The 21,911-nt window shown below is 42.8% G+C and overlaps 2 protein-coding genes across 2 annotated transcripts; one reads left to right on the top strand and one right to left on the bottom strand.

The window, feature by feature from the left end:
• Positions 1-777: 777 nt before the first annotated feature.
• On the bottom strand, positions 778-13,850 carry XPC (XPC complex subunit, DNA damage recognition and repair factor). The gene is made up of 16 exons (XM_069866335.1): positions 13,757-13,850; positions 11,386-11,584; positions 10,501-10,622; positions 10,204-10,318; positions 9,641-9,725; positions 9,013-9,170; positions 8,681-8,801; positions 7,226-7,309; positions 5,852-6,787; positions 5,224-5,384; positions 4,884-4,965; positions 4,302-4,436; positions 3,646-3,815; positions 2,813-2,906; positions 2,597-2,686; positions 778-1,954 (listed from the first exon to the last, which is right to left on the bottom strand). Exons 1-16 carry the CDS (start codon positions 13,839-13,841, stop codon positions 1,742-1,744), a joined length of 2,850 nt encoding a protein of 949 aa, XP_069722436.1. The 5' UTR covers positions 13,842-13,850; the 3' UTR covers positions 778-1,741.
• A 23-nt stretch (positions 13,851-13,873) lies between these two features.
• LSM3 (LSM3 homolog, U6 small nuclear RNA and mRNA degradation associated) lies at positions 13,874-17,436 on the top strand. Its single transcript, XM_069866336.1, has 4 exons — positions 13,874-13,945; positions 15,216-15,326; positions 16,605-16,700; positions 17,027-17,436. Exons 1-4 carry the CDS (start codon positions 13,925-13,927, stop codon positions 17,105-17,107), a joined length of 309 nt encoding a protein of 102 aa, XP_069722437.1. The 5' UTR covers positions 13,874-13,924; the 3' UTR covers positions 17,108-17,436.
• Positions 17,437-21,911: the final 4,475 nt, after the last annotated feature.

Here is a 21,911-nt window from a genome sequence, read left to right as displayed (position 1 = left end):
CTAGGACAGGCATGCTGCTGGAGCCAAGGCTCGCTTTCAGTGCTCCTACTCAAACATTTTTATTTTCCTCTGGCTTCCTTACCAAAATGTGACAGAACGTGTATCTGATCTGTCAGTTGTCTTCTCTTTCTGCTCTGGGCTCCCTTAAACGACATTTACTCTTTCACCTTTGGCATGCTTAGGTCCCTGTGTAGCTGAGGAGAAGGCTCCTGCCATCTGGAGATGTTATTGTCTGTTTCCCCACTGACTATAAATAGTCCCTGGACTCACAACTTCGTGTATCTGTGGTGAGTGTCCCAAGTATGGAGTCACTTTGGTACAGCTGGTACCAGCTCCCATTTTAAGCAGATGAAAAATTGATCCCAGCAGGAGCTGGATTTGGGCCTGTATATTCAAAGTGCTCATCTCAGGATGTATCCTCCATATCGGCACAAGGACTAACAGAAGGAACTATGTCCTCTGCAGTTTTACCAGGTCCTGAAAGATGGATATTTTTTCCTAAGCCTTACACACAGGTCCTATCTTTTCCCCAAGGCTCCAAATTAAGTTGGTCTTTACTTATTTAGAATTCGATAGCAAAAACCTAAAATCTCAGAATGAAGACCCTTAACATTGAAAACAATTCACAAGCAGGTAGCTCTGAGATATCCTGGGACCCAGTTTGTAACTTCAGGAAATATGCAGTGTGCTCTTACTCTTGCATGAGAGCTCTCCAAGGGCAACAGAGCTGCTTACAGAACAATGAAGTGGCTGAAGGTGTAACAGACAATATACTCTCTTTTTCCATACTTTATTTTGTCCTACAAATACAGTACAAAAATAGATATTTTTCTGAACATAACTAAATGTAAGTAATTTTCTTGCATTTCAGTCTTTTCTCTATGACCGTGTCCACCAATGCCTAGACTATTCCCCCCTATTTTTGAATAGCATCAGTGTAATTTAGTTAGCTATAACAGCACTGCAGAACACAGATCAGCATTTCTATTACAGAGCTGCAAGAAAAGCTTGTGTAAATTTAACATTCCTTTCTTAAAGAGTTTTTAAATGCTCAGGTACTGGCTAACATTTACAAGTGCTCTCTGGTTTCAGTGAATTCTGGCAAAGACGCACAGGTGGTCTTGATAAAACAAAACTGAAACAAATATGTATATATTCAAATTACTTAAGAAGACCCATTTAAGACTGAAATGAGGACAGGGCTTCTTCCTTCTAACACACAAGAAGACGACTGCAGGCTGAAAAGCCAAAACTGAGTTTTGACAGAGGGCCGGTATTCTTTAGAAAGCAAATTTTGGGATTCTTCCAAAGCCTGATTGCATCTCACCGCCGCTTTGGGTAAAGTACAAAGCAAAGAGGGCATTAGTAGTCCCTCGGCCAGCTGACCATAGGCTTCAACAGCAACTGCACGCTTTAGTTCTGGGGAAGGATTTAAAAATGGAAAGGAGAAAACTGGGAAAGGCAGTGCTGGTGAAAGGAATCCCTCAAAAGCAGAATTATTAGTGCTGAGTGATACAACAGAGAGCAAAAAAACCCCAGCAGCACAAAGTGATCTCAGAAGGTACAACTGCACGTCTACTTAAGTCTAAGGATGGGAGGATGAGGAAACTCTTGGTACTGAATTAAGCTGGTCCCTGATAGCTTAGATGTCCCACACGAAGACTATCCTTAACAATCAAAGGATACTTTTGTTGTGACTATTGTTCTTGTATCTGGATACAGCAAAGAAATGCTTGTTTGATCACAATTTCTCAAAAGGGAACAACTGTGCTGCTTCTCCTCTCTGTTCTCGCTTGCTCTTCCTGGTTGTCTTCTCTTCTTTTTTTTTCTCTAACTGGCGATTTTGGGGCCAAGAAATGGCCACATTCTCTACTGCAGTCTCTGAACTTGGACCTCCTTCTTCATCAGAAGAGAATCCAGATCCTTTCTCTGTCTCAGGTGCTGATGGCTCAGTCTGGAAAAATACAAGCATGAAAACTGAAAAGTTGCTCTAGGAACCACTTGTAACCACCCCTTTCTAAAAAGGCTTGTTTTCCATCACAGTAACACAACAACATTACAAAAGCTGCCTGCTCTGGTTTGGGCTTCTCACCCCAAAGCAGTGTGTTCCTGGATGTCAAGCAGTCTTTCAATAGAAGCTAAATACTTCTACTTGTCAAAGAAAAGAAATAAACCTGCTTTAAAAAGATCGTGCCTCTCACCCTTCTCAATGGGGAAATGATTGAAAACTAAAACATCTGACTTCATAAGAAAAAAGCAGTCCCTTCTCTACCTGTTAGTTACTTGATGGCTTGGAGCAATAATCTAGGAAGGGAGTATATCAAACCAGAAGATAAAAAAAAAATGATACTTTGGGAAACACTAATAAAGCAATGAGTCTTTCATGGACATAACTACATCAAATTTCTGGTGTATTTTTTTTAATAGTTGCTAATGGCATGCTAGCAATGGGAAAGAAAAAAAAGATATTTGAGCAACTGACACCACAATTTCTATGCTCTACAGCTGGAAACATAACATGCTGGAAAGACTAGAAAAAATCTCTTGGTAGAGAAATATCCTGAAAAAAGAAATCACCAATAGAAATGCAGAATACCTTAACGGAGTAGCGTTGCTTCAGTCTTTCTCTGATGAGAAGGCCTTTTGTCAGCAGCTTCCAATTCCCCAGAGCTCTCTTCTCACGCTTCTGTGTGGGATTATTATTTAGAAGAGAAAAGATTACTATCATAAATTTCAGTGTGTTTACACCACAGTGTAAATGAAATTTACATAATACATTTAACAGTAAGGAGGCTGCAAAAATAATTCTCACCTCCTTTTCCTTCTTTTCTATTTCTGCTTGTTCATTCTCCCAGGCAGCAAGGAGGATCTCTTTATACTCCTCACAGACAACGTAGCCATCGGTACTAGGAAGGAATCATAGTATCATAGAATAACCAGGTTGGAAGAGACCCACCGGATCATTGAGTCCAACCATTCCTATGAAACACTAAACCATGTCCCTTAGCACCTCGTCCACCCGTGCATTAAACACCTCCAGGGAAGGTGACTCAACCACCTCCCTGGGTAGCCTGTTCCAGTGCCCAATGACCCTTTCTGTGAAAATGTTTTTCCTAATGTCCAGCCTAAACCTCCCCTGACAGAGCTTGAGGCCATTCCCTCTCGTCCTGTCCCCTGTCACTTGGGAGGAGATGCCAGCACCCTCCTCTCTACAACCTCCTTCCAGGTAGTTGGAGAGAGCAATGAGGTCTCCCCTCAGCCTCCTCTTCTCCAGGCTAAACACCCCCAGCTCTCTCAGCCGTTCCTCATAAGGCCTGTTCTCCAGCCCCTTCACCAGCTTCGTAGCTCTTCTCTGGAAGGAGAACAATCGTCTGTCAGCTACTAGAAGAAAGCAGAAAGGGAGCAAATGCCTGTTGACCCAGCCAAACCAAGATACTGAATACTGACAGAACCATCTGTCTGTCTTATAGGATCCATGTGTGTAACTCATCACCCCTCCTCCCCATGCAAGTGCAGACTCAAAGCATATAAAGTCACCTCTGTATGCCAGAGCCACTGACTACTCTGCCACTACTAGAACAGAAGAGGAGAGCATGTATTCCTTAACGCAGGGTATGCCAGCTGCAACAAAGGAGCTTTACATACACAGGGTGTGAGTAGCCGCCGTGAAAATCAAATCCAGTAACAGCCTGAGCACAGTCAATGTCCAGCTTCCGTGCCAGTCTGTTCAGGTTTGGGAGTCTCAGCTGCACACAGCCAATGGGTAACATGGATGGCAGGAAGAGATAAACATTTCCATATTCATTCCGAGGAACCTATTATTGCAAAATTGAAGAGAAATGGTGATACTTCTGCTCTCTGGAGAGGTGAAAATATCTTCTGCAACTCAGGGACTCTCCCTTCCTTCTGCTACATTCCACTTCAGTATTCGATTAATGTTCACATGACAAGGCACAACCCTAGATTTTAGCTGCGTGGTTATCTCCTAGTTATGTTCTCTGCCCAGGCCTTCTTACTCAGGCTCTAATGCAGAGAATTAGCAAGACAAACACAGGGTAGGCAAATGAGATCAACGAAATGATAAAGTGAACAGTCTGAACTACTCATTACTTGTACTCAGGAAAGAAAGGCCTTGGTGAAGTTTTGACCATTTTCTCCTGGGTACAGTAACTTCAGAAGTCTTAATCCCAAATCCAGATGTTATTGACTGATCTCACCTCTGAGACATGCAAATTCTGGAAAAATAATGCCCACAGCTCCATACAAACACTTTAACACCAGCCATCTGCCTTCCTACTTACCTTTCCATCCACTGCTATGGGTGGCTGATACTCCTCTGTCTGCCAGCGACCAAACAGCGCCAGGTCCATTTTGTCCCGGTTTGCAGGCTCTGCAAGACGCGCCTTCCTGGCCTGGTTGGAATAGCCTTTCACCATCTGTCCAAATACAACAACCAAACCTGTAACACCACAACAAGCCACCAGCAATTCTAGACTTTCCTAGGACAGCAAAGGAGAAGGCTCTGCGAGAGAAGAAATGCCTATTTCCCTGTTTCAGTACCCACTGCTTATAAATTATAACCTATGGCATCTGCACACAGCAGGGAGCCAGATCCCATAGTTCACATAAAACTCTAGGATGCCTTGGAACTTGATGAAGAGGGTGCAGTTCTGCTAGATACTCTTAGGGCAAGAGGAACATACAGCTGGGCTTTGGGTAGCATATAGGCACAGTAGGCGGACAGATTTATGATGAAGCTACCCCAAACTATGCAAGGGAGAAAGCTACATCTGCTGAGAGAGAGAAGGCAAAAAACAGAACAGAATTGAGCTTATACTTTAGAGAACAGACATGTTGCACAGGAAGAAGTCAAACCCTCTTACCTTGTAAGGCACTTCTCCAATCCTCACCACTCGAGCTTGCTTTAGCCAAGTGTCCTTAGAGTGCAGCGTGTGTACACAGTCTCTAGAAAGGCCAAAAGGAAGCCACTATAAGAGTTCTGAAGTCTCTCCTCAGAGACTTCCAAACTGTTATTCTCATTATGAATGGTTAAAAAGCTGTATCTGAATGATATGCAAATGTTGTCTGTGTAGCTAAATGCTTCACCCTGTCTATGCATGTGGCCTGAGACTGCTGCCGATACCATGTTGGTCTTCACACAGATTACCTCTTGAATTTGTTACAAAGACTGCAGTTGCACATGACAATGTGTGCACCACTCACCTGGAGTAGACCTCTTCACCCCTGCAGTACCCTAGGACAGCAGCTGACTCAGGATAGATCGCCTGGTATTTCAAGAGGTGCCTCTTCAGTGCATAAAGAGGGTGGTTTTTGTACTCTCCAATTGATGTTGGTAGAGGCTGATCTTGAAGCTTAACTTGAAACTGTAGGAATTATACAAAGAGTGATTTCGCAACTCTTTTGCACTACCCTTTATAATAAAATGATCATAGTATGGATGAAAGAAAAAAAACACCAGAAACTTAAATCAGATGAGCCAACAGACCAAAGCATTCTTTTTGTAAATACGTACTCAGATGTGTACACACATCTACACATTTTAAAGACTCTCCTCGCAAAGCGTAATGCTAAACTGTACAGATCCAACATTAGTAAGTTCCCAGCACAGGCTGCCCAGTACTTTTGCTATCCAGATTTCTCTGAACAGCCTCCATTTGATATTTTAATCTAGCATTATATGTTCCCTTCAAAACATGCTCAATCTTGACATTTCAAGCTCAAATACAAACTTGCTTCCTCATGGAGAGATTCCTAATGATTTTTGCCTGAATGAGAATCCAAGGACTGGACTTCAGGCACTACATGTCCCGAATAACCTACTGCCATTTACCTCATTTTCCTCCTTCTTGTCTCTTTCCACGTTGGGACTTTTATATGGCTGCAGGGTGTCTTCCCACCACTCAGGGTCCACGCGACTTTTCCTCGTTGCAGTCATCCACACTGGGTCATATCTTTGCGTCACATCCCTGACACTCCCATCATTGTCAAATCCCACAATGTAGGAAAGCGGCTTTGTGGCATATGTGAAGCACAGCTGGGGCTGTCCAACGTTGCCATGAACACAGTCTACACACACCCACTTGTCCTCACGTTCCAGGAAAACCTCCAGCCACTGGTCTGTGCCCATCACTTTCCTCACCTCCTGCTGTCCATCATCCTCATCACTAGAAATTATTTTGTTTCTCTTTCTCTGTGCATGAGGCAAAGGTGGAGCTGTACTTTTTGCTGGCTTAGGCTCAGCTCCACATGTATTTTTCGATAGCCTTGATTCTGAAGTTGAAGGTTTTGGGCTTTTTATAGCTGTTACCTTTGACTTCTGGGAGCCCAGTGAGCTCTTGCGCCTTTTAGGGACTGTTTCAAAATCCTCATCAGAGAGATCACTGTCCTCCTCTGAAACCTCAAATTCTGAAATATTGCCCTCATCGCTTCCACTCTCTTCTTTGTAACACACTTTGGAGGCCACTCGTCTCCGGCGATTATTCTTGGGCCTGACTGGCACATCTTTTTCCGCTAAACTGGTCTCTTCATTACTAGATTCCTTCTGCTCCTGACTGCCTGCAGTAAACTTTGACTTGTGTGTCCTTTTGGTCTGAGCAGTCTTGCATTTCTTTGACTCCTTGCTGTCTTCTTTGCTCTCTGAGGATTTTTCATTCTGCTTGGCTTTTCTGCAGGGGCATTTTTTTCCCACAGATTTTGGTGTTGTAGCAGAGCTTTCCTGCCCCTCCGAGGTACCACTGAGAGACTGCCTCTTGGATGCGCTTTTTCCCTGCAAAGAAAGAAGCTGGGTCACTTCTATTACCATGGCTAAACATATGTTAAAAAGAAGACTGGAATCAGCATGAGGTGTGTGCACACCAAAGGTTGGCAGGCATGGTCAATATGTGGGCCTTAAGGACCTGAAAACTTCAGGAAAATGGCTGAAGAGGGGTTTATGCAAGCAGGAAGCATTTGCTGTCTATGTTTTAAAGAGATTTCAAACCATTCAAGCATAAGAAGTCTTTGCTGAAACACACAAAATGTTCTTTTTTTTAAAGGAGAAACCTAAAAATTAAGGGTTTGCATCTTCTACACTACAGAACATTCTCATCACCCTGGTTAATGCAGTAAGCGATTTACTTCAAGCTGCAACAGCCAGAAAGTTTTTTCAGTCTTGCTCTCTAAACCAGTGACCTATTCCTTATTTCACACAGCTGAGAAAATCTACCTTTGTCTCCTTGAAAGGAATAGGCTGGAAAGACAGCACGAGGCGACACAGCAGCTGCAATGCCCGCAGAATAATTAAAAATATCTGCAAAAGAAAAAATAAAAGCAAGTTTAACCCTTTTTTCAAGGTATATTAAAAGAACCTTCTCAGAACTCCTTTATAATCTGGGCTCTGTCACAAATCATTTTCATTCCTACCTTTCACCCTGTGTGGTGCACACTGACACGTGTAGGTAGCCCTGTTGCTAGAGTACTAAAACACCACACAGTTTCCCCTGACTCTTATTTATGGTACTACTGAGACAGGGGTACTGCTGTTAACTCACAGATGAAAAGCCAACTCCTAAAGAGACCAAAGGAACCATCCCTCTTGGAGCAAATAGAGTAATTCACCCAAATCCCATCTACCCTATCAGTCTTTCATTCCTGAGGAAAACTGAATAAGATGACTCTAAATCCTGCCTCCCAAAGGTGGCCAAAGCCAACCACACACTATCAGTTGAACCCAGCAGAAACACCAGCCATCAGAGATCTCACTACAGTCACAACTGAGTGACTAACAGCTGTGACCTGTAAACTGCCTCCCTGCATGGGACTCAACAGAAGCTGTCTAAGCAAGGCTTGCTTTGTCTCTTTCTCCTGTTCCAGGAAGCGACATCTCTGCATTTCCACAGCGAGGCTGCAAAGCCACCACAACACACCACAACTACTTCCAGCTTTGCAGCACAGAAGCTGCAATCTGTCATTTTACCAGCAACAAGACAGAACTGCAAGCCATGCTCCTGCAAAACAGCAGCTCTTTTCTGCTTTCAAATGTCAATGGCCAATTAGATCTCCTGTGTTTCCCCCTCCCTTGGTTGTTTTACCAAAATCTCCACATGACTTGAAGCAACTGAGTCCACTTCTTCCCTTAATCCATTTCCACCACAGAGTGTGCGTCTTTTTGAAGCCTTGGCCTCAGGCTAATGTAAATCAAAGCTCAATTTTTTTTAGCCTTCAACAGTCACTCATAGTAACAAACTACCAAATTTCTAACTCAAAGATCTGTTAAGATCTTGGCTGCAAGTAAGCCCAAGAATTTCCTCACTCTCATTAGTATTTAAGAAGAAACCTATAAGGCTGGTTTTCTTTGATCTACACTGCTAAAGCAATATAAATAAGCCAGAACAAGTAGCTTAGTACATTATACATCCATGGTATCCACAGCAGAACCCAGAGTGTGCAGTGACACCAACCAGAACTAGAGGCTCCAGTTAGGCACAGTTTACATTGAATAATTTGATCACAGAAGGACTCCAGATAAAAATACAAGGGCAAAAAAAGCAAGCCATGGAATCACCTAAGACACCGATTAGTTTTCTCCAAATCCATCCCTCAATCACCACTTTGTGTATGACCTGACAGCACTGACCTAGCATGAAAACTCCACAAGCAACTCTGCACTTCCGACACTTACATGAACCAACTCTTCATCATCTCGTGCAGAATAGATGGCAAAGCGCCTCTCCAAGGTTGACTGAAGGGGCTCTCCTTTTTCAGTGGAAAGCTCATCATTGACAGTGAAGGTTCCAACAAACCTGAAATATGAGACACCTACCTATTGTCTAGAGTTTGTGGCTGTATTGTTAAACTTCACAGTTCACCCTTTCCTTCTGTGAAAAGGACAGGCTCTCACCCTTGTATTTTAAATCAAAAATATCACTGAAAATTGGTAATTACATTTACCCCTCTCCCTGAAGCCTAGCTCTACATTCTATGTAACAGCATGATCAGGAAAGAATATTTTACCATTTCACCAAGTTGGAAAGGTAGAGAAGGTCCACCTGGCCTGCAGGCACTTTTGTAAAGTGGGTGGGGATGATGGACAGGCCAATAGCATGAAGATCTGGCTGGTTGCAGACCCTGTTCCTATAAAAACCATTTGCTAATAAACACAAGAGGTGAACCTGAAAGAAAAAAGTTTCTATAGTGAGTTGACAAGAAATTTTCTTCGCTGCATAGACAAGGAAGGCTCTATTGCTCCTTTTAACAGAAACAAGGAATATGAAGCCTCCCAAGCACATACCTGGCTGTCTTCAGATCACCATCAGAACACAGTAAAGCCTTGAAGCCCCCATCAATGTCTCCTGTTCTACATGACCGACAGTTTAACCCCAATGGAATGAGCGGATACACACTCAATGGAGAGATATACTACTCACATCTGCTTTGATTTAGAAATTTACTGATGTGGTCAGTGATGTTTGTAACTTCCAGTTCAGCCGACGTCTAATAAGCATGTCAGAACGACAGCCTTTTTATTTTTTCACTTCTAGCCACCAACTATTTGATCAAAATTAGTTTCTTCTTCATCACAAATCAGTTCAGACACTTCTATGCTCAAATTTTCTTTGCCAGCGTTCTCTGTGACCAATACCTTATGTGTGTCCTCACGAACCTCCTTGCTGAAACGTTTCATAATTCTTCGAAGATACATCTCAAACTCGGCTTTCCTTTTTTCTCTGCATAAGATTACAAAAGAAATGGATGTTGTGGGTTTTATATGGACCTGCCTTTCTAGACCCCTGAATTTGTTCATTTCACAAAGAGAATCCATCCCAGAGAATCTTCTGTGCACACTTGACAAAGGTTTCATTACTGGCTATGTGAATATGCACGTGACTAATAAACTGAACACCACACACTCAGCTACTGAGCACTTGGCTGTACTGTCCCTGCTTTGGAAATGTAGATATTAAAGCACAAGTTACGCACTTGATTTTCAAGGAAGCTGAAAAATCTCCATTCCCATCGACTTCCACTGAAATTTTTTTGTAAAATTGTCAGTGTGTAAACAGTTCTACATCCCATAACCTTCCATCATTCCATCTCAACAGTCTGCACAAAGCAGGGACTTCTACCCAGAACAGCTCAAGTCAAGGCTTAGTGTATTTTTAACTTCATTCTTCAATCGCTCTCCACTGCCTTCCCTGCTTTTACCTCCTTTCTCTTTTCTTCATCTGCTCTGGTGTTTCAATCTCTATCTCAACAGGATTGCTTGGTGCTGGAAGAACAGCAGCATCTTCTAACTCATCTGTGACAGGTTCCTGGAGCTCTGGAAAAATGAGGTATTACTAAATGATAAGTAAACACGGAATGGATGCCCCAGGGAAGTCTAACAATCGTCAGCAGATGTCTGGTTTTTTTCTGCTGTGGAACCATTCTAAAAGTAAATAAGAAATGGTTCAAAAATCAAAGTTTTAGAATTTTTACTCTGAATAAATATTCATCTGTTACCTTCGACATCTTCCCATTCATCTTCACTTTCATCATCACCTGCATTGCCTTCATCCATCTCTTTTTTAACAGGAGATTCTCTCACCAACTTTATCTCCTTCTCAGGGGCCTTCAGTGAGTCACTGTTAGAATTAACAAAATGGCTTTAGCATTAGGAAGTATAGGTCCTTGTTTATTTAAGAAAAATAGAGAAACACCACACTAAAAATAGGGAGATAAATGAAGCATGACTTCAGATTATTTGACAGTTAAACCACAGATACCTTCTCTGTAAAGCAAACCGTCTTTGCCGTAAATAACCATGGGCTCAATGGAGCAACATTTTTTCAGTGAAAAAAGTCCTGGTTTTGCAAGGATGTTTAGGAAGGAAGATGCCTGCACCTACAAAAGGCCCCATTCCTTAGAACAGTTTGTACAAACAGGTCCTTGGAGAAATGGTTCACTGAATCATTTGTTCTTACTGACCCTTCACAGTGTACTGAAATTGGAGCTGTTTCTGTTTCACTACACTGATAGCTAAGGCTCTGGATGGCCAGTAAAATTAGACCAATCAGTTTAATTTCTTTTTATTAATTCATCTGCTATAGTAATCTCCAAGGACAGACTATGCTGATACCATATTTGGAGTCAAAAAACTCACCATAGAACGATATGTTTAAAGAATCCTGCTCATCATTTTAAAGGGTTGGAACTAGATGATCTTTAAGGTCCCTTCCAACCCTAACTATTCTATGATTCTATGATTTTAAATCCAAATCTCAGGTCAATAATTCTATTCATGACGGATTCCGTAAAGCCTCCCTAGTCCTATGTGAAAAATACAGCAAAATAACATGTAACTATGAATATGGAGCTGCCATAGACTTCAATGACAGGTGTAAGTACCTGCATGTTTCCTCTTTGTTATGACTCCCTTTACTTCTAGTAGGTTTTTTGTTTTCTTTTATTGGTGATTTTGCCCCTTTTGGTTTTGCAGCTTTATTCGCTGAGTTGGAAACTGCAGTATCACGACCTTCTTCCTTCTTCCTAGCTGGAGCTTTTGAGTTGTTCCTCTTTATATTGGGGTTTTGCTCTTCAAAATCATCTGTACGGGACAGAAGAAAGGAAGAGAAGTTAAAGGATGAAATTTCATCTCTGTGGCAATCAGAAACACTACCTCCACAGACTACAGATCAGAACTACTGAGGAAAGCACGCTCTCATGAGGAGCATGTCACCGTTTTAGAACAAACAGGTGAAAACTGAACAATGAGATCCATGAAAGGAAAACATTCATAATATCGTGGAGAAGTAGTACATAAGCATTCCTGTAAGTCCTACTGATACAGAAAATGCTGGCAAATAAAACTCTTTAAGACTCATTTTGGAGTTTTAGAAAGAGAACATCTTTTATCAGGCCTGGGCAACATAAGGACTGATCATCATCAACTACGCAGTGAGACAAGCGCTGGGGACAGAATGTATTTCCCACTTACATGCATGTGTATAAGTTTTCCCAGAACTCTTACGCATATTCTATTACTTTCCCAGGTCTAACTTTAACATTATTACGAAATTTCACAACAGTCAAAACTCTGGCCAATTTGGAGTTTGCTCCAGCTCTCTGCTGACCTTGCATTTGAGATACAAAGAAAACTCCGAACAGAGGTGATTACAGAAGAAAAGGCATCTGTTCAGCACAGATCATATTTCACACACGACATTATCATCTTCAAAGAACAAACAATTTCTGGAAAACCGCTGTTTTAAAGAAAACATGCTATCAGAGGGACATTCTGTCCAACCTTTGAAGTATACAATTACTTAGCTTAAATCATAATACTCCACTTTTTTTGTAATAGTAACTACTTCTTGTGTCACTACCAATGGAATCAGTTGAAAAACTAGCCTCGCAAGAGATTATGACTTTGTGAAGCCACTCTGGTGAACCCTTTTCAGGGCATTCCTGGGACAGGGACCCGCAGCTGCCACCCCGCTGCAGGGGGACAAACCCTGTGGAGCTGCACAGGGCTCGATGACAACCGTTGCCTTCCCACAGCGTGGGACCCCACAGCCGCGCCACAGCACGATCTCGCCCCTTCGCTGGAATTCACACCGAAATCACAGAACCACAGAATCACTAGGTTAGAAAAGACCCACTGGATCATCAAGACCAACCATTCCTACCAATCATTAAACCATGCCCCTCAGCACCTCATCCACCCGTTTTTTAAATACCCCCCTGGGCAGCCTGTTCCAGTGCCCAATGACCCTTTCTGTGAAAAATTTTTTCCTGATGTCCAGCCTGAACCTCCCCTGGCGGAGCTTGAGGCCATTCCCTCTCGTCCTGTCCCCTGTCCCTTGGGAGAAGAGCCCAGCTCCCTCCTCTCCACAACCTCCTTTCAGGCAGTTGTAGAGAGCAATGAGGTCTCCCCTCATCATAGAATCATAGACTAGTTTGGGTTGGAAGGGACCTTGAAGATCACTTAGTTTCAACCCCCTGCCATGGGCAGGGACACCTCCCACAAGATCAGGCTGCCCAAGCCCCATCCAGCCTGGCCCCAAATATCTCCAGCAATGGGGCAGCCACAACCTCTCTTGGTAACCTGGGCCAGCGCCTCACCGCTCTTATAGTGAAAAATTCCTCCTTATATCTGAGAGAGCTGGGGTTGTTTAGCCTGGAGAAGAGGAGGCTGAGGGGAGACCTCATTGCTCTCTACAACTACCTGAAAGGAGGTTGTGGAGAGGAGGGAGCTGGGCTCTTCTCCCAAGTGACAGGGGACAGGACGAGAGGGAATGGCCTCAAGCTCCGCCAGGGGAGGTTTAGGCTGGACATTAGGAAAAGATTTTTCATGGAAGGGGTCATTGGGCACTGGCAGAGGCTGCCCAAGGAGGGGTTTGAGTCACCTTCCCTGGAGGTGTTTAAGGCACGGGTGGACGAGGTGCTGAGGGGCATGGTTTAGTGTTTGATAGGAATGGTTGGACTCAATGATCCGGTGGGTCTCTTCCAACCTGGTTATTCTATGATCCTATGATCTATAAATCTGCCCCTCTCCACTTTATACCCAGTGCCCCCAAGCCTTTGTGAACAGTCCCTCCCCAGCTTTCTTGTAGCCCCTTCAGATACTGGAAGGTCGCTATCAGGTCTCCTCCGAGCCTTCTCCAGGCTGAACAACCCCAGCTCTCCCAGCCTGTCCTCGCACGGGAGCTGCTCCAGCGCTCGGATCACCCTTGCGGCCTCCTCTGGACCCGGCTCCAACAGCTCCTCCGGCACTCACCGGTCCCTCCGGCCGCCCCCGACTCCCCCGAGCGCCGCTTGCGGGCGGCCCCGGGCCGGGGCGACCCCGGCCGCTTCCTGGCCATGGCGGGAGCGCAGCCCCGGCCCGGGAAGGGGAAGGGGAGGAGCCATAAAGCCTCGCGGGAAGGCGCGGGAGGCGGTTTGAAAGATGGCGGATGAGGTGGATCAGGTGAGCGGCCGTGCTCTGCAGTGCGGGGGCCTGAGGGGCGGGCGGGACACAGCCCCGGCTCAGGCAGCGTCTGTGCCTTCCTCCCTTCCCTCCTTCTATTCCTCTCTTCCCTCCCTCCCCTCCCTCCTTTTATTTCTCTCTGCTGTTCCTCCCCCTACTCCTCCCTTCCCTCCCTCGGTCCCTCTATATCTCCCTTCCCTCCCTCCCTATTCCTTCCTCCCCTCCTTCTCTCCCTCTATTCCTCCCTCCCTATTCCTCCCTCCCTATTCCTCCCTATTCCTCTCACGTTCCCTCCTGGGGTCACACAACCTCTCCCCCATCCCTACCCTTCTCTCTCGGGGTCGCAGAGCTCTCTCCTACCTTCCCCTTCCCAGCATCAGACCCATTCCCCCAGGAACTAGGGAGTTTGAGGAAAGCTACAGAGGAAAACATGCTTGGCTCTGCCTTACTGAGAAGGAAATAGGTAGCGTGCTGTGGGGTGTGCACAAAGGTGCAACCACACCTGGAGTCGTGCGTCCAGCTCTGGAACTTTTAGCACAGGGAAGACGGGGACCTGTTGGAGCGGGTCCAGAGGAGGCCATGAAAATGATCAAAAAGCCTGGAACACCTCTCCTGTGGAGAGAGGCTGAGAGTTGGGTTGTTCAGCTCTAAGAAGAGAAGACGCCAAGGAGACCTTATTGCAGCCTTTCAATACTTAAAGGAGGCTTAAAAGAAATATGGGGAACAACTTTTTAGCAGAGCCTGTAGCAATAGGACATGGGGTAATGGTATTAAACTAAAAGAGGAGAGGTTTAGATTAGATTTTAGGAATAAATTTTTTACAGTGGTGGTAGTGAAACACTGTAACAGATAGCGAAGGGAGGTGGTGGATGCCTCCTCCCTGGGACTTTTGAAGATCAGGCTGGATGGGGCTCTCAGCAACCTCATGTAATTGAAGGCTTCCCTGCTCACTGCAGGGGGAGTTGGACTGGATGACCTTCATGGTCCCTTCCAACCCAAGCCATTCTATTATTCTAACTATGATCCCAAAAGTGTGACTTTCTCACAAAAGAGAGATCTGAGCTGAGTTTTTAACTCATTTTGCTCTGGCGGGTGAATATCCGTAGAGTGGTAACATCTGCTGCACTCTGATTCAACAGGATGTGAAGGAATGGTTTGGAAAGTTTGCATCTATGTTCTTATCTGTTTGTTTTCAGTGTCTCACACTGAGGAATGGAAATATTTGGAGTCTTTTTCCATGTGAATAACTTGTTAATTTTATTTTTTTTAGCAACAGACAACAAATACTGTAGAGGAGCCACTTGATCTCATCAGACTAAGTCTAGATGAGCGAATCTATGTCAAAATGAGGAATGACAGAGAGCTTAGAGGCAGACTACATGTAAGTAAAACTTTGAGAACACTACCATGCTTATTCAGCTAAGTGCTGGGCAGACGTTTTTATGTACAACATTCTGGTATACAGATGCTCCATCCCTGGGAACATTCAGGGTCGGTTTGGACAAGGTTATGAAAAACCTCATCCAGCTGAAGATGTCCTTGTTCACTGCAGGGTGGTTAGACCAGATGGCCTTTGAAGGTCCCTTCCAATTCAAATTATGCTGATACTTCCATTCATAGTTTAAAAACATTAGTTTAAAAGTGCAGGCAATTCTGCCTCATTTTTAGAAGTGCAGAAGTGGTCAGAGAAGGTAAATCAAAAATCATCTTGGTAACAAGGGCTGAACTCGTCCTCTTATCAAAAGTGTAACGTGATCAGTGGCAAAATCTAATTTGTTCAGTTCTCTGCTATTAAATGTTTCTCTAGAGACTCAAGAGATATATTTTGTTTTTCTCGTCTCCTGAATACCAAGCAATTCATTCCATTGCTTTTGGCTTCTGTTTCTGTGTCTGAAATAAGCAATATTCTGCAGGTCTGTTCATGTGAGGTTTGGTGCAGTCTCTAAGACTGAATTAAGAATGAGATTATCATTATCAAACAAGCATCTCTAAAGGCACACCCTTTGAGGGCATGATGGGATACGTACTCAGCTGGATTCTCTGCAAATCTTGTATAAGTTCTTTCTTCTGAGAGTAATGCATCTTGATGAGGCAGATTTTTGCATTCTGTTAAATTAGTCATCCTTCCCGCATACTGTGTTGGGGAAGTGATCCAGCTGCCACATGTGTTAAGTGGGGCTCAGCTCCTTTGGGAAACACACAGAAGAGGAGAAATCCGTGGGGTGTATGGAACATGTGCTTCTTTTAAGTTTTTGCAGCATTGTGTGAATTGCAGCTTTCATATCACTTAAGTTGACCCCAGGCAATCGATCCCAGGAGGCTGGACTGGCAGGAGCAAATGTGTACCTGGTTTAATGTTCAAGATGTATGTCTGTCTTGGAGTTCTTGTATGTGTTAACACTGAAGGCTTCAGAGGTATTTCCTGGAAGAGAGGTCCAGTGAATATAAGCATCTTCCTTTTTCTGATGCTGTAGAGTACTGATTTGTTTGCATTGATGTTTGAAACTATACCGATAACTGATGCTACTTTGTTTTGACATAGTGCACATTTTGGTCAAAAATAGATTAAACCAATTATGTGTGAAAGTCTTGTTATCATTCTCATTTTGATGAGATTATGTTTGAATTTTGGAAGAAATAATTAACTTTATTCCTACAGGCATATGATCAGCACTTAAATATGATTTTGGGTGATGTGGAAGAAACTGTAACTACAATAGAGATTGATGAAGAAACCTATGAAGAGATTTATAAAGTAAGGACTTAAATGTTTTCTGCAGGGATAAATACACTAAAAACTGAACTATCTTATGTTGTTGAAGTAGTTTATTGCTGACTTCTTTTTGAACCAAGATCTAAAAGATGGTTTGAGCAAACTGTCATGAAAGTACAAAGAATATCCAAACATGTGGTGTTAGTTGTGTTGATCTCTTTGGCATGCCAGAATATTGTATGTTTGAGCTTATATTTGCTGGAGTTGTTTCTGGTGTTTTATTATGCTTGCACTTTGAAATATGCGTAGCAGATACGTTTTGTAAAGTATAGTTTTGTAAATGTAAACTTTTCTTTCCTTCTTCATAGTCTACCAAAAGGAATATTCCAATGCTCTTTGTCAGAGGTGACGGCGTTGTGCTTGTAGCTCCCCCATTGAGGGTTGGTTGAAGAAGCAAAGGATTTAACCTTGTTGGAAAGTTTCGGGCTTTTGGACAATGGTTCGTGTTTCAATCATGTGTTTCAAAATTCTGTACATGTTTTTTATAGGATGTTTTTGTCTGTTCTTTTGGGAAGGGGGGAGAAGGGGAACCGCTTTGTCTTGCAGAAGGTACATGTAGTCAACTGAAGCATTGTAAGCCCAACCTGACTTTTTCAGAATTAATGCTGTAAATTGGCTGTCTTGTCACAACAGTAAAAGAATCCTTAGTTTTTTTTCTATCTTGGCAATAGCACTGTCCTATTCTTTTGTTTTAAATAAATTTGGTTTGTCTTTCAGACTTGAGTTGTCATGTTTTATATTGAAAACATTCTAGCTTTTCTGTAGAGCTAGTGCTATGTTAAGTTGTATCGTATAGCCTACCTTTCTGAGAAAATAGTAACTTTTGTGTGTGTAGTGTTTAATATCTGTTCTTACTAATACTTGAGTCTGGAAGATTGATGTTTGGGGAGGGACAATATTGCATGAATCTGCCTTGCTATAATTTATGGCCTTTCTGTGTTCAAATTCTTGATGCATATCCTCATAGCAGGGAAGTGGTGTATGACTAGGCATCTCCCACTTTGACAGGTAAAGAAGATGGGCTTCTTAACAATGTTTTCGGGTGTTTTTATTGTGGCTTTGTGAACAGAGCTGTGGTTTGCAAGTGCGTAAGTAGAGGCTGAGGCTCATTAGTCTGCAGTGAAGCTGCACTAGAACCCTGAACAAAGGGCTGGGGGTTTTGGGGTTTTTTTTCACTTTCTCAGTCCCACCCTGTTGCAGTTTATTCTCATTGTATGAAAAAAAAAATACTTATGTTATAAAGTGTTTTAGTAAGTATGTTTGAAAGGCACATGAGATCTAAATCTAGACAGGTACATTTCCTACAGAGATTGACTTGTGACTTAAGGAATGTAATTTATCTAGGCTGTAGGCATGCTCTGGAAGGTTAGTAAAAGCATCTTGCTCTGGCACTTTCTCCTGCATTAAAATCTTCTTTATTTATGTCCACAGCTTGTAGCAGTGGTGAGGATGCAAAGTCTGCCTCAGTAGGCTCCAACTCAGAGTCTTCCTAAAGAAATACTATGTCTTTTGGTAATGAAATGTATACACTCAGAAGGTGAATGTATACTTCATGCTGTTCATGAAAGAAGGAAAACAGGGACTGATAAAAAGTCTGCTCTTACAGTACAGATGCAAGCTAGATGTCCCTCGCGGTATGATCCTTGCTTGAGGTTGGTCTGGGCTAGGATTAAAACAATTTCCTGTGATTCTCACCCCTTCCCAGCATTCTGTCTCTGCTGCAGTTAGCTCGGCAAGCTCGGCTCTTGTTCCATGTGTACACAACCCTTTGTGTTGGAAGAAAGCTGGGGCTGTTCCTCCTGTGGAAGGATGACTACACTGAGATCCTGTTTAGTCTGCTAGCTTATTTGCTACCACTCTAGGAGGCCAGAATAAATGCTTAGGGGGAGAGAGTAAGAATAGGTGAACACAGCGATAGTCCTCCACTTCCCTGGGACCTGTGCATCTGGAAAAGGGGTGTGTTTCACAGAACCTGAGAGATTTCTCTTTCATTCATTAGTCTTTTTAGGAGTCTGGTAAGCCCCTTGCTATTTATTATCATGGTATGTCACAGGCTGAGCATGTGTTCTCTGAAGAAATACTTCTGGGTTTGGCTTTGTCTGGTTTGGGCTTGGTTTTGAACTCACTGCCAATCATATGTGTTACAGATAATGTTGGCTTAGTGGTATTCAGAGAGAGAATATACATTTACCCTTCCATCTCCTCTACTCCTAATTTTCCTTCAATTATTTTTCTTTTCCAGGTTGCAAACAGATTTTCTGTTAAATCATTTTTGATGAAAGCTGTTCCATTCCTTTTTGTACTAGGTGATGTTTGTATTGGAGGACTGAAATGATACACAACGTGCTGGTACATCAGGAACTTCTGCCTTGCTAAATTTTAGAATGAATGTCTGTTAATAACACTTGTTAGGCTTTCTGAAAATGATACTAGAAATGAAGTCTACATTTCATTTACTTGAGCCGTATTTGCCAGCATAATGCATTTATCTGTCTGTCCAGTAATGCTTTAATACAGGGTATCAGCATGGTTGAAAGGTGTCAGCTCACATGAATCCCTGTAGAATTCTCTTAGAAATGGTCTGATTTGTCACTTTCTGCTTCTTTTGAAGTTTTAAGCAAGAGATTTCATAGAACCACAGAATGGTTGTGTTGGAAGCGCCCTCTGGAGATCATCCAGTCCAAAACCCCTGCTCAAGCAGGGTCGTCCACAGCAGAATGCACAGGAACACATCCAGGTGGGATTTGAATATCTCCAGAGAAGGACACTCCATGCCTCCCTGGGCAGCTGGTTCCAGTGACCCTCACAGGAAAGAAGTTTTTCCTCATGTTCAAGTTGAACTTCTTGTGCTCTAGTGTGTGTCCATTGCCCCTTGTCCTGTCACTGTGCACCACTGAAAAGAGTGTGGCCCCATCCTCCTGACACTGCTGTAGATTTATAAGCATTGATGAGATCCCATCTCAGTCATCTTCTCTAGGCTCAACAGATCCATTTTGCCTGGTGGTTGCTAGCTCAATTAGTGTCTAATTGATTTCTTGGGTATTTGTTGTTATTATGTCCCTGAAATGTCCAGTAGCATCTTTTACTGACACTCCAATTTGAAATGAGCTCTCCAGAGTGGGAGCCAGTCCAGGCTTCTCCGTGATGAATGTGGATAAAAAAAAAAATAATTAGAAAAACTTCTCTGCACTCTTTCTTCTTTCTTACTGTTCTTCCTATTCTTTTTTCTCTTTTATTACATAATTCAGAATCACTGGTATAGTTGGACCTCTGGTGTCTCACTGCTTTTATGAGAGTGTCAGCTTCCTGTGAAACTTCAGTGTGGGCTCATTACAAAACTGATTTTTTTTTTTAATCTTTCACATAGGACGGTAGATGGTGCTGCATTTCCTCAAATTCGAGCTCGGTTGGCTTTGCCTGGCTGATCTATGTAGCCTGTGTCAACAGGCCCTGTAGTTGTACAATTAGTCATTTGTTTTTAATTATGATGGCACTTGCTGACAGTTTTAAATTAACTCTGCTGCTCACCCATAAGTAAAGATCAAAATATGTTTTGATGTTTATGTAGGCATAGACCAAGCTCCCAAGAGTTAAGTAAAACAGTATGCGTGCCTTGTATTGTCAGATTTTAAAATGCATGAACTCCAGACTACAGCTCTGCCGTTAGTGTTAGCTGAAGAATTATGCTGTATAGAATAAATTGTGGTTAACCACTGCTGCTAAGCCCTGCTTGGAGAAGAACAGCACACGTGGCTGCTTGTTCATCCTCTGGTTCAAGTGCTGGTTGTATGGCTGTCCAGTCGCATCACTGGATATCTTTGTCGCAATTAAAATTTACCAGGGGGAACTGCCTGCAGTTATTGTACATAAATTAAACTCCTGGAGTGACAACTATTTCAGTTTATTTCTAGTCATCAACCCTAGTACATTTTTGACCCCAAGAGATAGATTTTCATCCAGTTTGTGTATTTGAACAAGGTATAATTTTATTTTATGTCATGTAGAGTCTGGGAGGATGGTTTTTTTAAAGTTGAACAGAGGTTACATTGCATTTCATTCCTATTACGCAGCACAGGACAAGCCTAGGAATTGGATAATAGATTATAGTAAGGCTTGAGCAATGGCAGAGTACTGCAGGGACTTGGGGCTGGAAAAGCAGACCAGTATTGATAATACTGGGAGTTTTGCCACAACACTGACTCCTCCTGATGATCCTGTTCTTTGCTCTGTAGGCAGTGGAAATCTAGAATTTGAAATAGTTGGCTTGTAAGTCCTTAGAATTCTTATTAGAGCTGTAGCACTGGGAAGAAAGTTGATTCAGTGCAAGATGACAAATGTGCATTGTTTTTTGAACCGATGATGACATGTACAGCAAATCCCATCAGGCTTATTAAGGTTTAAAGCATTCATGCCAAGATCATTGATGGGCTGAACACATCATTATTAAGGGTGTAGGACTCCCATGTTTCTAAACAGGAAGCTGCTTTCATGTACTAAACAAAAAGAATGGGAAAGAAAAATAAAAAGTTCTGCTGAAAATTGAAGCTCAGTGTCCAAGCCAGCCTTCTGGGGGGGGTAGGAAAGAATGGGTGGAAGGAAGAGAATAGATGATGTGGGTTGGGGCGGAAAGCAAGAACCACTGACGGAAAAAGATGTAGTCAGAAACCCTGTTTATGAGATGAATTTTTTCATTGTTACCCAAATTAGTTTGAATGGAAGACAGGCCTACTCCCAAATTTTGGAAACGTAGGCCAAAAGGCCTATTTAGTTTTACAGTGGCATTTGATAAGTTTATGATGTGACTGCCTGCAACAGCAAGGGACAAGGTGTGCTGTCTGTCTGGGTGGACAAACTGTTGCAGAAAACACTGCATAAGCCTTTGGAAGAGTTGGGTAATGACTGATCATAAAGGGGGGAAGCATTGTATGCTACATGGTAAAAATGCAGACTTACTCAAGATGCATACAGAAATTTTTGGAGACTTCTGATGTAAGCACATTTTGTGGTTTGGAAGGATGTTATTTGATCCACAGTATGTACAGTGTTCCTTAGTCTTACACATTTTTGTATTCTGAAAGTAAGGGATAGCATAAACCTTATATGGAAAAGATAAATTGTCTTAATTGTGAAGATAATAAAGTATTCATGTGGCAACATAAAATGGTTCTTTAAAACTGGTATAGTTCCAGAGAT

Source organism: Phaenicophaeus curvirostris, chromosome 11, assembly GCF_032191515.1.
Source record: "Phaenicophaeus curvirostris isolate KB17595 chromosome 11, BPBGC_Pcur_1.0, whole genome shotgun sequence".
Lineage (NCBI taxonomy): Eukaryota > Metazoa > Chordata > Aves > Cuculiformes > Cuculidae > Phaenicophaeus > Phaenicophaeus curvirostris.
The sequence above is the reverse complement of the archived record's forward strand: the minus strand, read 5'-3'. Positions and strand labels throughout refer to the sequence as shown.

Excerpts from the sequence above, each read along its gene's own strand:
- XPC (XM_069866335.1), bottom strand. The coding sequence starts at position 13,841 with ATGGCCAGGAAGCGGCCGGGGTCGCCCCGGCCCGGGGCCGCCCGCAAG. Across the intron at positions 9,171-9,640 it reads TTCGTGAGGACACACATAAG|GTTCACCTCTTGTGTTTATT; the intron begins GTATTGGTCACA and ends TTTTTCTTTCAG. Across the intron at positions 4,437-4,883 it reads TTGGAGAAGTGCCTTACAAG|ATGGTGAAAGGCTATTCCAA; the intron begins GTAAGAGGGTTT and ends GTATTTGGACAG.
- LSM3 (XM_069866336.1), top strand. The coding sequence starts at position 13,925 with ATGGCGGATGAGGTGGATCAG. Across the intron at positions 15,327-16,604 it reads AGCTTAGAGGCAGACTACAT|GCATATGATCAGCACTTAAA; the intron begins GTAAGTAAAACT and ends TTATTCCTACAG. Across the intron at positions 16,701-17,026 it reads CCTATGAAGAGATTTATAAA|TCTACCAAAAGGAATATTCC; the intron begins GTAAGGACTTAA and ends CCTTCTTCATAG.